Source organism: Erpetoichthys calabaricus, chromosome 12 (genome assembly GCF_900747795.2).
Source record: "Erpetoichthys calabaricus chromosome 12, fErpCal1.3, whole genome shotgun sequence".
NCBI classification, from domain to species: domain Eukaryota; kingdom Metazoa; phylum Chordata; class Cladistia; order Polypteriformes; family Polypteridae; genus Erpetoichthys; species Erpetoichthys calabaricus.
The window spans coordinates 88,369,030-88,386,580 of record NC_041405.2 but is presented as its reverse complement, the minus strand read 5'-3'; the positions used below and the strand labels follow the sequence as shown (position 1 = coordinate 88,386,580).

General features: G+C 38.2%; 1 protein-coding gene across 1 annotated transcript in view; it reads right to left on the bottom strand.

Annotated features, from left to right (window-relative positions):
* Positions 1-17,551, bottom strand: part of LOC127529926 (zona pellucida-binding protein 1-like) — a 38,476-nt gene that overhangs the window by 10,138 nt on the left and 10,787 nt on the right. The window contains exons 7-9 of the mRNA XM_051935228.1: positions 16,072-16,148; positions 13,775-13,934; positions 13,506-13,667 (exon numbers count right to left, since the gene is read on the bottom strand). Coding sequence (XP_051791188.1) covers positions 13,506-13,667; positions 13,775-13,934; positions 16,072-16,148 — 399 coding nt within the window. The remainder of the gene's footprint in view (positions 1-13,505; positions 13,668-13,774; positions 13,935-16,071; positions 16,149-17,551) is intronic.

Genomic DNA, 17,551 nt, shown 5'->3' with positions numbered 1-17,551 from the left:
CACGTTTAATTGCACATGTGTTAATATGTATGGTTACACAGTATTAAAAGACAGTGAACAACGTCAGTTACCTTTGTTCCCGCGTTTGATAAAAGGTGAGCTTTTAAGCCTGAGAAATCACCCCGTAAATGCACACGTTTAATTGCACATGTGTTAATATGTATGCTTACACAGTGTTAAAAGACAGTCAAAAATTAACGTCATTTACCTTCGTTCCCGCGTGTGACTCGTGCTGTAAATGTCTTCCTTGTTTTTAGTTCACGTGATTACGTAGGAGGCGTGATGACGCGATACGTGACTCCGCCTCCTCCATTACAGTGTATGGACAAAAAATATGTTCCAGTTATGACCATTACGCTTTGAATTTCGAAATGAAACCTGCCTAACTTTTGTAAGTAAGCTGTAAGGAATGAGCCTGCCAAATTTCAGCCTTCCACCTACACGGGAAGTTGGAGAATTAGTGATGAGTGAGTCAGTGAGTCAGTCAGTCAGTCAGTGAGGGCTTTGCCTTTTATTATTATAGATGCAACCATGATCTTTCAGATTCATATAGAAATCCAAGAAAATTTCTTTGTCCGTGTTTTACAGATAGAATTCGTGTAAAGTGCGATAGTTTTTGATGTATGAATTTGTATCCATTATTGGCTGTATAATTTCTAATACGTCCGATCGTTTAACTCTTTCAATTCTATGTTGCATTCTATGGTGATCAGAAATATTCACCTGATCAAATTGTGGTTTCTTTGAAATTAAACTTGTCATAGCTTTAATTGTTGCTGGACCACAGATTCTCATAGCGTATGGTCCATTATTGTGTAAATCTACATTTTGAGCATTGAATGATGCGAACGCCAAACAACAAATCTTTTAATTCTCGTGGATACGCCTCTTCATTGGAAAGAAACACTACTTTTCCCTGATGGCAACACGAATCAGACAATCTACAAGTCTCCGACTTAAACTTTAAAGCCTTACAATATCTACATACTTCTGCCATATCACCTATGTCCATATATTCAATCTCTTTTTGCTGTTCCATTATTTCACTGAGTAATAATTTCTGCTTGTTAATGCTAATGCGATATTTACTATCAGTTTTTTTATACTTTCAAATTTTACTACTTTCATAATCTGTAACCTGCTCTGCATGTGTGTCGCGCCAATGTTTTTGAACCTCTTTACAATGTTCTACTTTGTCTTCTACTCTACGTCTTTTATTTCTGACACCGCTTGGACCTGCTAGGTTTTCAATTCCACCTGGTCCGGGATGATTATTACTTTCCCTTATAATAATTTCCATTTTTTATCGCTAATACGATCTTTACCATTTTTTTTTTGATACTTTCCAGTTTTACTACTTTCATAATCTTTAACTTGCTCTGCATGTGTATCGTGCCAACGTTTTTTTTTTATCCTTTCGAAATTCCACTGCTTTCATAATCTCTAACCTGCTCTGCATGAAGTTCTACTTTGCCTTTTACTCTTGGTCTTTTATTTCTGATCACGACTGGACCTGCAAGGTTTTCAGTTCCACTTGGTCCGGGCTGATTATTACTTTCCTTATTTTCAGAATTTGCACTTAGATTATTCTTGTTCTTTTTTGCATTCTTTTTTCTCCAACACTTTTGAGTCTCTTTTCGACGCGCTGCTCTTTCTTCTTCGCTTAGTCATTGAAGTGTCATCTAGAACGTATAAAATTATTGTCTTGATAAAAGTTATAAGAGCTGAGAGCGCAGGAAGTGTGTCTGCCAAAAGCATTCACACAACAAAGAGGTTAGATGACCGTGAAAATGGTTGTAAGTAGGGCATGACTTGAAAGAATCTAATGACAAAAGTCACTGTCTCACAGGATGTGCTTCCAAAGGTTGTAAGTATGGCATGACTTGAAAGAATCTCATGTTAAAAGTCTCCGTCTCGCAGTACTTCATTCCAAAAAGTCTCTCTTCAAAAAGTCATGTCTTGTTACAAGGTTTTTTTATTATAATAGAGAGATGCACCAGGCTTTTAGAAAAGGACAATTTCCTGCCAGATGGCTATTAACCTTGTTTTATTGGATTTATTTGTATTTTAACCTCCATTTTCACTTTTATTGGATTATTTATTTACTACAGATTTTGCACTGCACTTTGAACATTAATTGGATTTGTTTATTTTAATAAAAACACTGAGCACTGTTTCACCATCCCTTTGCTTTTTGTGGTGTCCTCATTTGCTCGGCTCATCCCTCAAAAACATTATCGGCAGAGGCAGGTTTAGGAGGCTCCTGGTGGTACCCGGTAGCGTGGGGTTAACCTGCACCATCACAATCCCATGAACTCATTTATTTTTTATTTAATTTTCACCTGTAGTTCAGAATATAATTATTTCTTTTCTTTTTTTTTTTTTAATTTTATTTATTTTAATCATTCCATACAAATAGATCAGTTTTTACAAAAAATAGGATTGAAAACAAATCAACCCCCACCCCTGAGAAAGAGAGCATGGCCAATGGGATAAACCTTAAAGCTTGTAAACATACCTAAATTGATTAGTTTAATAGGGCAATAGAGATGAATGGAGAAGAGAAAAAAATGCGGAGAGAATTGCTTCCTCTGTGCTTTAAGAGCTTATTCTAAAATATTATTGATTAGATTCTGCCAGGTTTTAAAAAAGTTCTGTACAGATCCTCTAACTGGGAATTTGATTTTTTCCAATTTCAAATAGTATAAAACATCGGTTTCCCAATGACTTAAAAGAGGAGAATTAGGATTCTTCCAGTTTAGCAAAATAAGTCTGCGTGCCAAAAGTGTAGTGAATGCAATCACAGTTTGTTTGTCCTTCTCCACTTTAAACCCATCTGGAAGAACACCAAACACAGCGGTTAGTGAGTTAGGAGGGATTGTGACACGAAGGCTCTCTGAGAGGCACTTAAAAATTTTGGTCCAAAATTATGTTAATTTGGTGCAGGCCCAAAACATGTGACCCAGTGAGGCTGGGACTTGATTGCAGCGTTCGCAGGTTGGATCTTGCCCTGGAAACATTTTGGACAGTTTTAAGCGATACAGATGTGCTCGATATATAATTTTGAATTGAATAATTGTATGCTTTGCGCATATGGAGGTCAAGTGAATTCTCTGTATTGCTACTTTCCACTCCTTTTCTGATATATTGATTAAGAGATCTTTTTCCCATTGTCCTCTTGGATCTTTGAAAGGGAGGGACTGTAAAATAATTTTATATGTTGCAGAGATGGTGTTTAAGTCCTCGAAATTGAGCAATATTTTTTCCGCCATGAGGGTGCAAGATGAGGAAAATCAGGCAGGTTCTGTTTAACAAAGTTTCTAATTTGAAGATAGTGAAAGAAATGTGTAGCTGGAAAGTAAAATTTGGAATGTAATTGTTCGTAGGATGCAAAGATGTTGTCTATATAAAGATCTCTAAGCAATTTAATCCCAAATCTTTTCCAGATATTAAAAACTGCGTATGTTTGCGAGGGTTGAAAGAGGTGGTTCTCTTGCAGGGGTGCCACAGATAAAAGATTCTCCATCTTAAAATGCTTTCTACATTGGTTCCATGTCCTGAATGAGTGAAGCACCATTGGGTTATTAGTATAATGGCGATAACTTGATTTATTGGGGCACAAAGCAGGGAATATAAAGAAGTACTGCAGGATTTTACTTCTATTGCAGACCAAGCCTGTGTATGTTCATCTATTTGTGTCCAGATTTTTATAGCTTGTATGTTTGCTGCCCAGTAATAAAACTGAAAGTTGGGTAGAGCCATGCCACCTTCTGCCTTAGGTCTTTGTAGGGTTGTTCTTTGAATACGTGGATGTTTTGAGTTCCAAATAAATGAGGTTATTGTTGAATCTAATTGCATAAAAAATTATTTATTGATGTATATTGGAATGTTTTGAAATAAAAAAGAAGCTTAGGAAGAATATTCATCTTAACAATGTTAATTCTTCCAGCTAGAGTGAGATGAAGGGTTGACCATCTATGCGAGTCTTGCTTAATTTTTTCCATATAGACGGCAAAATTTTGTTGATAAAGAGCTTTGTGTTTACTTGTGATATTTACCCCTAGGTATTTAAACTGATCTGCAATGATAAATGGTAGGGTGTCCAATCTAATACTATATGCTTGAGAATTCACTGGAAAGAGTACGCTTTTATTGAGATTAATTCTGAGACCAGAGATCTTTTTAAATTCTGTAAGTGCTGTTAAGACTGCAGGCACAGAATTTTGTGGGTCTGATATATACAGTACCATATCATCTGCATATAGAGAAATTTTTTGTTCCAGTCCTTCTCTGATAATCCCCTTTATCTGATAAGCATTTCGACAGTGAACCGCCAGTGGTTCAATGGCGATTGCAAATAGCAGTGGTGACAAGGGGCATCCTTGTCTGGTACCACGTTCTACTTTAAAGTAGTCTGAACAAATGTTGTTAATACAAACTAAAGCTTCTGGATTGGTATACAGTAGTTTGATCCATACAGAAATGTTCGGGCCAAACCCAAATTTCTCTAATGTAGTGAAAAGGTATTTCCATTCAATCATGTCAAATGCTTTTTCTGCATCCAATGATAATAATATTTCTGGGGTGTTTGACTTTGCTGGTGAGTATATTACATTAAACAGACATCGAAGATTGGAAGATAAGTGTCGACCCTTGATAAATCCAGTTTGATCTTGTGATATTACCGAAGGCAGCACTTTTTTTATCTTAACATCATTACTCAGAAGTGAAATTGGTCTATATGATGCACATTGTAATAATTCTTTATTTTGTTTAGGAAAGATGGTGATTAATGCTTGGAAAAAAGTTTGATGTAGAATTTGATTGTCTCTGGCTTCTGTAAATGTTACTAATAGGAGTGGAGCTAGCTGAGTGGAGAATTTCATATAAAATTCTGCAGGGTAGCCATCAGAGCCTGCTGCTTTCCCACCTTGAAGTGACTTTATAGCATCTAGTAATTCTGATAGCGCCAGAGGTTTACACAGTTCCTCTGCACTAAAAGTATCTATTTGTGGTATCTGTAATGTATCCGGGCGGCACGGTGGCGCAGTGGGTAGCGCTGCTGCCTCGCAGTTGGGAGACCTGGGGACCCGGGTTCGCTTCCCGGGTCCTCCCTGCGTGGAGTTTGCATGTTCTCCCCGTGTTTGCGTGGGTTTCCTCCAGGCGCTCCGGTTTCCTCCCACAGTCCAAAGACATGCAGGTTAGGTGGATTGGCGATTCTAAATTGGCCCTAGTGTGTGCTTGGTGTGTGGGTGTGTTTGTGTGTGTCCTGCGGTGGGTTGGCACCCTGCCCAGGATTGGTTCCCTGCCTTGTGCCCTGTGTTGGCTGGGATTGGCTCCAGCAGACCCCCGTGACCCTGTGTTCGGATTCAGCGGGTTGGAAAATGGATGGATGGATGTAATGTATCCAGGAATGCATTAGATTGTGCATTGTCTTCTTTAAACTGAGTAGAATATAAGGATTTATAGTAGTCTCTAAATGTGTGCATTATATTTTTATGGTCAATGATTTCATCTCCGTTTGTGTTGGTGATTACTGGGATTGCATTGCGAACTTCTTGCTTGTGGATTTGTTGAGCTAAAAGCTTATTAGCTTACTCTTCATGTTCATAGTAATGATGTCTTGATTTATAAATTAATTGTTTAGTTTCTTTAGTTGTCAAGAGGTTGATTTCTGAATGCAGAGCCTGCCTTTTCCTATGCAGAGCCTCGCTTGGATGTCTGGCATGTTCTTCATCAATCGTAGTAATTTCGCTTCTTAGCTCTAATACTTTCCTGGTTTCTAATTTATTCCTGTGGGAAAGATATGAAATAATCTGTCCTCTTAAGAAGACCTTTAGCGTTTCCCAGAGTATTCCTGCAGAAACCTCTGAGGATGTACAGTATTTGTCTCAAGGAAGAAACTGATTTGTTTGGATATAAATTCTGTGCAGTTCTCGTCTGCTAATAGGAGCGGGTTAAGATGCCGTCTGCGAGGTGAGTGTGTGGGGCATAATGACTTTAGCTCCAAGATCAGAGGTGCATGGTCAGAAATAACAATAGCGTCGTACTTGCAAGATTTAATCATAGGCAAGAAATTATTATCTATAAAGAAATAGTCTATTCTTGAGTAGCAATGATGTACTGGTGAGTAGAACGAATATTGTCTTGAGTTTGGGTTTAGAAACCTCCAGGGGTCTGATAAGTTGTGGTCAGTTACAAACTGTGTATGAGTAGCAATGATGTACTGGTGAGTAGAACGAATATTGTCTTGAGTTTGGGTTTAGAAACCTCCAGGGGTCTGATAAGTTGTGGTCAGTTACAAACTGTGTAATTGTCTTTGCAGTGTTAGATGTCATCCCCCCGTGACAGGAGTCCTATCTAAGAATGGATTTAAATCACAATTAAAGTACCCAGCCATTATAATTTTATGAGTATTCACATTGGGAATGGATGCAAATACATTTTGCATGAATTCCTTATCATCAACATTAGGTGCATAAACATTTATCAAAATCATCTTACAGTTAAATAAGTTGCCCATGATAATCACATATCTCCCTTCAGGATCAGATAATACATCTGATGCTACAAATTAGACTGTTCTATGTATGAGAATTCCCACACCTCTAGTTTTCTTTGTAAAGCTAGAATGGAACATTTGGCCAGTCCAGTCTTTTTGCATCTGGAACTGATCCTTGCTTAGTAAGTGGGTCTCCTGTAAAAATACTATTTTAGCATTTAAACCTGTTAGGTGAGAGAATAATTTCTTTCTCTTTAATTCGTGATTCAGGCCTTTAACATTCCAGCTCACAAAGTTAACTGTCCCATCATGGAGACATTGATTCTGAATTTTTGATGCCATTTTATAGTCTTAACTGGAAGTGAAACAGCTTTAACCTTAATTTCCAATTTCCCCACGAGTTATTACCATGCAGCCTATTGTTACGTTGGTAGTTATAATTATACGAATTAAAAGTATAGATTAGATATAGCCTACTCTCTTTCTCTCCCCCCCTTATCACCCCCTTTTGCCTCCCCACGTGAGACTGAACCCCACTTCACAAAGTCCCAGTCCTCTGACGTACCTAGAGACAGAGCACATCCAAAACAAAACAAGCCCCCATGCAGCGGCGTTTGAGGATTAAAAAGTAGAGATATCTATTACCAATAAAGTCTAAATACTACATGCCTAAAATATAATCATTAACAAACTATAAGCATAAAGTATAATCTTCAGCAATCTTAAAGTATTAAGATAATAAACCCAGGGAATGGTGTTAAAAAGTGGTCTTGGATAAACATAGTAAATCCTAATGCAATAATAACAATAACAATAAACCAAGGGTATGATGTTAAACAGTCTCCTTTAGGGTAGTTTAAAAAAAAAAAAAAAGGAAATTAATTTCTTCCACACACACGTCTATAACTGTAATTAAAACAAACAGAAAGCGTCCTGAGTAATGAAAAGAATGTATAATTATGGTACCCGTTTCATTACAAGTGGATCAGACAGCAGGTGATATCTTCTTGCCATGCCATGACAGGATGTGACTCACTATTATGTTACAGAATAGTATCGGGATCAGCTTTCTTAATTCCTTTTCTGCTTCCTCCTTGCTGGAGAAGATGTAGTATTGGCCTTGTACATCTACTTTCAGTTTGGCAGGATACAAGAGGCGATATTTGATATCAGCTTGCCGTAACCGCTGTTTAATATTGTAGAAGGCTGCACGTTTAGCAGCTGTTGTGGGATAGAAATCAGGGAAAATACGAATGTGGTTATTTTCAAATATAATCTCTTGCTTGTGTCTGAGGAGTGCCATCACATCTAGCTTACATAGTAACCTCTCGAAGAGGACAATAAAAGACCTAGGTTTAAAGGTATTTGATCCACGTATGCGGTAAGCTGCTGCTATATCGGTAACTGATTTAAAGTCCTCTCCAGTTATTTTAGAGAATAATTCAACTGGAAACTTCACTGGGTTTGGACTTTCACGATTCTCAGGTAAACCTTCGATTCTAATATTATTCCTTCTGCATCCATCTTCCAGAGCGAAAGTCTGTCTCAGAGTTTTTGCATTCGGAATTCGCAGCTGTAGCTTTTCCATCGGTGTTAGACGTCAATTGTTTCTGCAGTTTCAGTTCGAGCCGTGAATGTCTGCTTAACGTCATCCAGCTGATCGGCAAGTTTTCTCAGTTTAGACATATTTTCTTGAATGTGTTCCTCAGTTTTCCCCAGCATACCTTTAACGATGGCATCAAAACGATTATATAAACACATTTCCAAGTCTTTATTATCCTGCTGCAAGTCACTTATTTTTTTCTTCAGATTTTTCTGGATTTCTTTCTTAAGCACACTTATGGCTATGACTGTGGCCGTGGCCAATGTTGTGATCATTTCCTTCAGTTCAGACAAATCGCTTCGGATTTCGTGCTCCGTGGGTGAAGTAGCAACCCCGGTTATAGCTGATGCTCCAGGCTCGCGAGTAGTAGATGAAAGCATGGACTGCAAGGATGTTTCTAGTTTCAACTGGTCTTCTGGAATCGATGAGCTATCGTGACCTGCATCACTTGCACCTTTGCTCCCATTTTCGCTCTCAACCGGAGATGATGCAATGGAGCGGGGTCCTGGGAAGTCTGTGCATTCGCCTGCCTGTTCCAGGTCAGTCTCTGAAAGGCCGTACCTCGCACTTGGGCTTGATGTCTGTCTAGACTTGGATGTAGCTTTAAGTTTCCTTTCCACTTCTTTCTGACCCCCTTTCTTGTTACTCATGTTTATATACTGTAGTGGAAACTCCTTGGGTCGGGTAAATACAGGATACCACAAAATAATAAGAAATACGTGAAAAAATAAAGCCGCTGCTAACGGAGCTCCGCTTCAGATGTCCATCTCCCGTAACGGACGAGATCAATATATTTAATAAAATATAATTATTTCTCCTGTTAATAAAACCATTTAAAATAATTACTTGATTACTTTTCGGTTTGTTACTTACCATGCCAATAAATGCTTACAATGGAACAGGAACTGAGTAATGTTTAAATAAAACTAGTGTTTTTAAAAATGTATTCACATTATAAAACCATCAGCCCTGAGCCTGGAAAATAAATATAAATGAGCTGTAAACCATTACTATAGATAGATATAGCTTTATCTATTGCCTCTTTATCTATCAGTTTGGAAGGAATCATAAAGCCAGTTCTGAGGCTCTGGGGCTCCACTGAACCACAATGACAGCCTTCATTTATAAATGGGAAATATTTGGAGCAGCAGTCTGCCAAAGACTGTGTGATGTTTTTTTACAGTGGCTGGAGTGACAATCCTGCAACCAAACCCCATGATTTCACTGAAAGTTGGAGGAATGAGCGGTTGCTCACGGAAACACGAATGATGCACATTACCTGCATTATGAGTCAGTGTCAGTTACGGCACTACGGCCATGTGACATGATTCCCCAAGGGTGATCTGGCTGGCTTGCAAGATCTTTATTGTTGAGGACCTGACTGGCTGGACCAGGCCAAGGGGATGCCAACGTAACACCTGGCTGCAGTAGATAGAGGGTCATTTCCAGAGGATGGGACTGGACTGTGTGTCTGCCTGGGGGTTGCCAACGCGCTGTACCAGTGCATGCTCCCCAACCTGACCTCACCTGACTCTGCCAAACATACTCCAAAATGCAGAATAAATCATCCATAATGACTTTCAAGACATTAGTGGACACCTTTGTAGGAAATCGTCATCCATCCATCCATTTTCCAACCCGCTGAATCCGAACACAGGGTTTTACGAAATAACACTAGACTGATGTGTTACTCGAGAAAGCTGTTTCATTTGGCTATTTTTGAACTCAGTATTGAACATTAGGAATGCCAGTATTTACAAATCACAGAGAAAAAGTTTACTTGAATTATTGAAAATAATTTGTTTCAGTTGTTCATCAGGGTCACGGGGGTCTGCCGGAGCCAATCCCAGCCAACACAGGGCACAAGGCAGGGAACCAATCCTGGGCAGGGTGCCAACCCACCACAGGACACACACAAACACACCCACACACCAAGCACACACTAGGGCCAATTTAGAATCGCCAATCCACCTAACCTGCATGTCTTTGGACCGTGGGAGGAAACCGGAGCGCCCGGAGGAAACCCACGCAGACACGGGGAGAACATGCAAACTCCACGCAGGGAGGACCCGGGAAGCGAACCCAGGTCCCCAGATCACCCAACTGCGAGGCAGCAGCGCTACCCACTGCGCCACCGTGCCGCCCCTGATACAATATAAATCAGCCATTTTAATGCCATTTACAACATTAGCAATATTTTGGCCATATGTTTAAGTGGATTGAATGTTATCTTGATGGAAAATAAATTAATTTATATCAAAAACATGACAATTTGGTGTAATTCTCAACTTTAGAATACTAGTGTTTAGGGTCATGAAGCAGTTGCACATTAAGGCTACAAATCAGAGGTATTAATGGGTCTTTCATAAAAGTGTGAACAAGCCAAACACACTCACATTCTGGGATAGGTAACCTATGCCTACTTTCCATTAGTTGGCAGTGTCCAGGTTGCCCTGTTTTGTTTGCATTATGTCTCCTACAAATGTTCATGAAACCAAATGTGAAATTCCCTGGAACAGGGGGGTATTTTTCGTACGTCGCTTAAATCATCCAAGATCAGATGCCTCATCTTGGATAAGTTAATGCCGGTGACACTCATCCGGGATAGGTCAGTTTTTCAAACGCAGCCATGTATTAGATTAGTCTAGCTGGATCTAATCATACGAGATGAATGCGCGCGCCCGTGCTGAGTGAAAAGCCCATATATATTAAATCTAGAAAACATGATCAGCAAGTCTTTGATAGGCTGTAACAAAATGACGAAAGAACGGGCGCATTTTTTTTTTCACACACGCGGCGCAAGACCTTTTATTCGAAGGACATGAAGAATTTCAAGATTTAATATGCACAAGGGTTAACACTGCAAAAGCAGCCCAGACCAGAAAAGACGGCTGGCAAAAAGTGGCCGACAAATTAAACGCTAAGTAGTGTGCATTGTAATTACTGAATGCAGCATTTCATTTCCTATGTGTCAGATTAATTATTATTTAATATGTCATAATTCCAGATCAAACGTGAGCACAAGGAGAACATGGGAACAGGTTAAAGTGAAGTACAAGAATATACTTCAAACTGGTAAATATTGGTATATAACTATTTAAAGAATTGTTGACATAAATAATCATATATAATATAAAAAACATTAATTTTAAAGCTAATAAGAAGTCAGACAAGCAAAAAACAGGTGGAGGTCCACGCGGTCCAGACCTAACCCCTGCAGAAGAGTTGGCTCTCCAGCAAAATGCCCATCGCCCTGTTTCTGAGGGCATTCCAGGGGGAAGCTCCTCCTCAGAACCAATGGCAGGATGCAGTGGTCACTTCATTTCAGGTAAAGGATGGTCATTGCATATATTTGTCCTCCATGTGTGCCATAGGTATGTTCCATATAGCCTTATTTTTTGTTGGGTCAGTTGCAGGGAATGTCATATCCCTTGAACCTGTGTCTGACCAATGAGATATTGACGAAGGTCAAATATTTGATGAAGACACTGTGTCTGATTATTCATCAGGAGGAGAGGTACATTTTCCAAATAATGTTTGGTCAAACTCCACTCTGATCAGTCCCATGTGCCCCAATCACATTTGGAAATCCTGGTAATGAGAATGTTAGGCTGATTGAGATTCTTCATGGAACTGTGAATGTTTTAGCCTGTGTATTACCTACCTGCAATGGCATGAAACGCCTCTTTTATTGTCTGCACACACAGGTGTCCAGGAAACACTATGAAAACCCGAAGGAAATATTTCAGAGCCAAACAGACTTTACGAATTGCCTGGCAAACTGCACTTTTAGTTAGATTTTCCACATCGCCTACACTACATAAAAAAAGTGCCGCTTGCAAAAAACCTCAAAGCAATGCATACTGTCTGTGTGGTTGTGAGAGCCCGACTTCGCCGAGTTTGACTTCGAATATAAGGTGCTAATAAATCTTTGAGATACAATATTCCCCCTCGGTTAAAGCGGTATCTTTCGAAAAGAATTTCCTCCGGGAGCAATAAAGGATCTTGCCGATCGTGCAAAATTCTCTCTATATGAAATTCTCTTTGTATAATTTGCGCACCAATATTAATTGGTCGCTCATTCATGAACGGCGAAGCCATAACTGGATGACTTCCACGCACAGTCACCGATTACGTGTGTAAACTAATCCTTGTTTACGTAGAAGGATTAGGATGTGTTGCTATGACAACACTTCCAGCAAGAGTTTCGAAAAACTGACAGATCCAGGATCAGGCCAAATCATCAACAATTACATCCGGCTAAACGACTAATACACGTACAAAAAATCCCCCCCAGTTTTCCCTGGCTCTACATATAGAGCTTACACCAGGCTGTTTCCACTTTAGTGTGACCGCTAGATGCACAATTCATGTCATTATTCAGACTTTAAGCCTGTATTTGAGGCCTTACTTCTCCACACATATCGTTTTTTCACTACCAACGTGGGTATGCTCAGTAAAAAAAAAAAAACAACTTTGGAAAAATGTGTAAAAATATTATTCTCTTACATTTGATGTTATCAGTATATACAGTACTAGTATTTTTAATAATAAACACCTTGAGACAGACTGATGGATTCTGTCAGAGTTACCAGGTCTTTTCTGTGTTGGTGTAAAAGAGACACTAATAATACAAATTTCAAATTATATGTGTAAAATGAATAAGACATTAAAGATATTAGATTTATAAAAATAATGTTGTTACCTTTTAAATATCCCAACATTTTGATTTTTCTTGAAAATCTGGTAATATGTTAAGCTAATTGTGAAATCACAGCAATCTGGTTGCTATAGTACATCTACATGTGAAATTGCAATATTTATGTCTTATAAGAAAGATAACTGAAGTAGAATGGATATGTAGTTGAATTTTATTTTTAACAAGAGTGGCTTATTGTTACACCATCCACTTGTCAAACTACTAATGACACCTTGGATAAAGCCACTTTAGCATTGTGACTCAGTGTTTTAACTTTAAAAATACTGTCATAATGTATTCTTATATAGTAGACTATGTAACAATCTCAGAGCACTGCACAACTTTACCGAGTATAGATATATACAAAGCACATAAAATGAAATCAAAAACAAGAATATCATGTTGAACAAAATAACACCAAGCAATAGGTATACAGAAACATGAAAATAGATTGAATATTTAGAAGTAATGAACCTACATATAAATATTAAAATAGCAAAGTATGAACTTATTGAGCTTATTGTGCATTTAACAAGAAAAAGAGAAAAACAAAATTCCACTCTAAGCCGAGTGCTTTTTGTAAAATAGCCATCTAGACCCTTCCTAGGCACTCCATCAATGCCCCACGGCACCAAAAATATTCTCCTGCAAGCTAGAAAACATGAAATGATTTTTTTTTAATAATCAGTCAAGGAACTTACTGTAGCACTGAGTCACAAATTCAGCTCCTTCCTTGGATGTGTGTCTTTTATGTGGACATTTTCTGCAATGTGTTTGTCCATGGCTTGGGTTGTATGTTCCAGGCGGACATCTCAAGCACACTGATTGATCATTGGTGCTATAAAAACCAGGAAAGCATGCAACTAATGAAAGAAGGAAAAACAACAACAAAGAAATTAACAAACTGATTTTATAAACTGTTTTCGAGTGGGTTAACTACATCCTGAGAGATATCCAAAATCTAACTTACCACAACATTCTGGGCATGAAGCAGCACCAACTAAACCTTTTCCAAAGCCTTCTTTACAAATGAGTATTTTTTCTTCAATGAAGGAATTCTTCATATAACTAAACTCTGATGAAGGATTATCAGCCTGCTCCTCAAAGTAGTTCTGAATTCTCTGAACTGCCTATTTAAGTGTAAACAGATTATAAACTCCAATTATAAGGTTACCCTGTAGAGTAATACTCATACAGTATATAGAAGAGATCAACAGAAACTTTTCATTTTACATATTTTATGACAGATGCTTCATTATGATTTCATTTATACCTTTGTGTACTGTATATGTGTAATTTAAAAAAAAGTCAATCCCAAATGCAATAAATCAATGTGCAGTAATAGTAATCCCTTATTATTAGGGTTAATAAAAAGTAAAGAAGCTGTAACCACTTGATGCACTATTTAAAAATCTGCTTACTCTTGGGTGGTATTTACATATAAAACAAGTTTTTGGTCTGCTCTGAGATAAAGAAAGCAATCATGTCATGATGCTATATCTAGTCAGATTACCCGTGTAAGTATTAATCTAAAAGCTGTTATCTTTACTAAATGAATTGAGCTTTGCCTGCAAATGGGTATGGAAGAGCACAGAGGAACACCGTGCAAACACTGCTCTGATTTCATAAATATCAACCCCTTTCTATATGTAGGGGGTGGCTGAACAACTTACCCTGATCTCCTCATTTCCCCATTCTCTTTTTCACCGTTATGCCTCATTTCTTGAAAAAGTCTCTATAATCCTGGTTCCATTTAGTTAATGCATACTTCAGTATCTACAGAGTTTATCTTCATGACGCTATTTCTAGTCTTATGTTAATCTGAACTGTGAGCCTTTGCCCCTCTAGGATGTGCACATCATGCTCTTCCGCACTTCTCCAGAAACTAAAAGCAAATAATTAATCTGCTAAGCCTAAAGATATATTCCCAGAGCCAGGGATACTGTGAATGTTAGTTAGGCCTCTACTTTTTTGATTATTTGCATATTTGTTTTAAGTAAGTGCATATTGATTAATTCTTACCTTCTATTTTTGGTAGGTCATTTATTCAGTTTTTTTCTCATCTATTTCTAACTTGTTTTGTGTTTTCTTTTTTTTCTTGCAACTTTTTTTGACATCCTGTAAAGTACTTTGAGCTACATTCTTTGTATGAAAATGTGCTATAGAAATAAAAGTTATTATTGGTTGTGCTCTTTGATGGATTAGTATTCCTTCTTGCATCTGTTCTCAACTACTGCCAGTTGCTGCTGGGATAGGGTGTAATCCCCAAAATAAAGGTATAGAAAATGGATGAATGTTACCTAATTTTTAGAAGGATACAACCACACATGCATTATACCAAATATATACTAATCTAAATATCTAATGTGCATTTTTACCCAAAGTATAAAGAAATAAGTGGGTGAGCTAATAATTAAACAATTACTTCATTTAGAGGTGCATGCAAGAGAGCGATTAGAAGAAAAACATTCAGTCAATGTGGCTGTTAAAGAACTAATTTACACTCCCTGCCCTTGTGCCTTAAGTTCCAAAATTTATAATGCATATCAAACGAGGCAACAAAATAAGTTTGGGTTGTGTTAATGTATGGAGTTACCATGCATTGTAAACATAAAATGACATTGGGTTCACAAAACATAAATGTAATTTTAGAGAAAGGTGAAGGGCTAAAAAAGAAAAAAAAAGCACAAAGTACAATGTTTAATTCTAAATGCCTCATCTGAACAGTCTCTGCTAAGAAGAAGAGCAGTGGGGAATCTTCTTGAGAAGTAACTGTTCAAAATGCTTGCAGGACAGCAGAAGACTGCAAATATGAACACACCCAGAGAGTCCAGCGAGGAGACAGGACAGATATTGTGAGATCACGTCCGGCTGATGGAAATCTTTTCTGTGGTTGCAGCGGGAACATTTAGTCAACTACATTTCAGTCTGGCAAAAAATAAGAAGCATTTGGAACGTTTTTCATCTCATATTTGTCATCTTCGTGATTTTTGTCCAAATATTGTGAGGAAGGTGCCTACCATGTTCACACAATATGTATCCTGTAAGTCAAAAAGTACAGCTGGATAGCACACTCACACAACAATTCAAGTCTCTTTAATTGAATATGAATATGCATTAATTAAGACAGACTTATTCTATACTGTAATCTTAGGGCACATTGCCACTTCAAATAATTTAACAGTTTACAATAAATAATAAAAGTGTCAACATTTATAACATCGCTTATAATTTTCTTCAGATGTCTCACTTTATTAGAATGCTCACCTCTTTAACTCCACTTTTGGGCTTCATTGAGGATACAGTGTCACTTTCAAAAGGTAGGACATTCTGCTTAGGGTAAACTAGGGAGAAAACAGAGCCTTCTTTAACAAATACACAGAGAATTTATTAGTAGCTTTTTGTATGAACAAAAATAGCTTTCTGATTACAAACTATTTAGTTTCATTTAACAAGAGAAACATTATTAATAGTATTTACTCTTTCTATGGTAGCACTAGATATACATGATGAAGGATTATCAGCCTGCTTCTCAAAGTAGTGCTGAATTCTCTGAACTGCCTATTAGGGTGTAAACAGACAATAAACTCCAATTATAAGGTGTAAGGCAGCAGCAGAAATTACCATATTACCATATTTCTCTTGAATCCGCTTAAATGTTTATCTTTTTCAGAGATTACACTTAAGAATTTATCACACACCCATTCTCATTTTAATTGCATAGTATGTTTCAGCAAGGCTCCAGTTTTAATGCTTTAAAACAAGGTAGCACGGTGGTGCAGTGGTAGCGCTGCTGCCTCGCAGTAAGGAGACCCGGGTTCGCTTCCCGGGTCCTCCCTGTGTGGAGTTTGTATGTTCTCCCTGTGTCTGCATGCGTTTCCTCCCACAGTCCAAAGACATGCAGGTTAGGTGGATTGGCGATTCTAAAATTGGCTTAGTGTTTGTATGTGTCCTGCAGTGGGTTGGTGCCCTGCCCGGGATTGGTTCCTGCCTTGAGCCCTGTGTTGGCTGGGATTGGCTCCAGCAGGCCCCTGTGTTTGGATTCAGCAGGTTGGAAAATGGATGAATGAATGTTCTAAAACATAAAAAAGTAACTAATATGGAATCTGTAAGGAATCTGGAACATTTGAGGTAAAAAAAATGTATTTGTTTTCCATTGTATCACCGTTTAAGAGGGGGTTCTGGAGGAGCGACCGCATCTCCTTAGCGTGCGTTCAGTTCCCCTCTTCACAACACGAGAGGCAGAGACGCAAAGTGGCTGGCGTGTAGTGTGCCCCAGGGGAATAACTCATTCACTACAGCTTTATTACTGGCAAATATCAAGAAATTAAAAAATGAATGAAAATGAATGAAATGAAAATAACAATCTCTTTAAATTGTATATCCGGTTAACCAAACCCGGGGGTGGGCGAGCGAAGCACCCAAGTGTTTACACAAATTAAAGGTAACAAACTGACACAAATTTTGGACCCCAAACCCACAAAGACACGTGTGAGGCCTGAGTAATTGGAAAAGTTTGCTTATTAGCTAAATTTAATGCAGAAAGGGTAGGTGAATTAAATAAGGTGAGACAAATAATAATAAAATAAAGAAGGCCTATGCCTCTCTGGGCCTACCTATTACAATCAATGCTTTATATACATGTGGGGTAGACGAGACGCTTCTCATACCATCAAGCATAGGCTCACACCTTTCTTTTGAAATACGCTGGCTTTTTTTCCTCCCTGACAGGCAAGCTTTTGCCAGT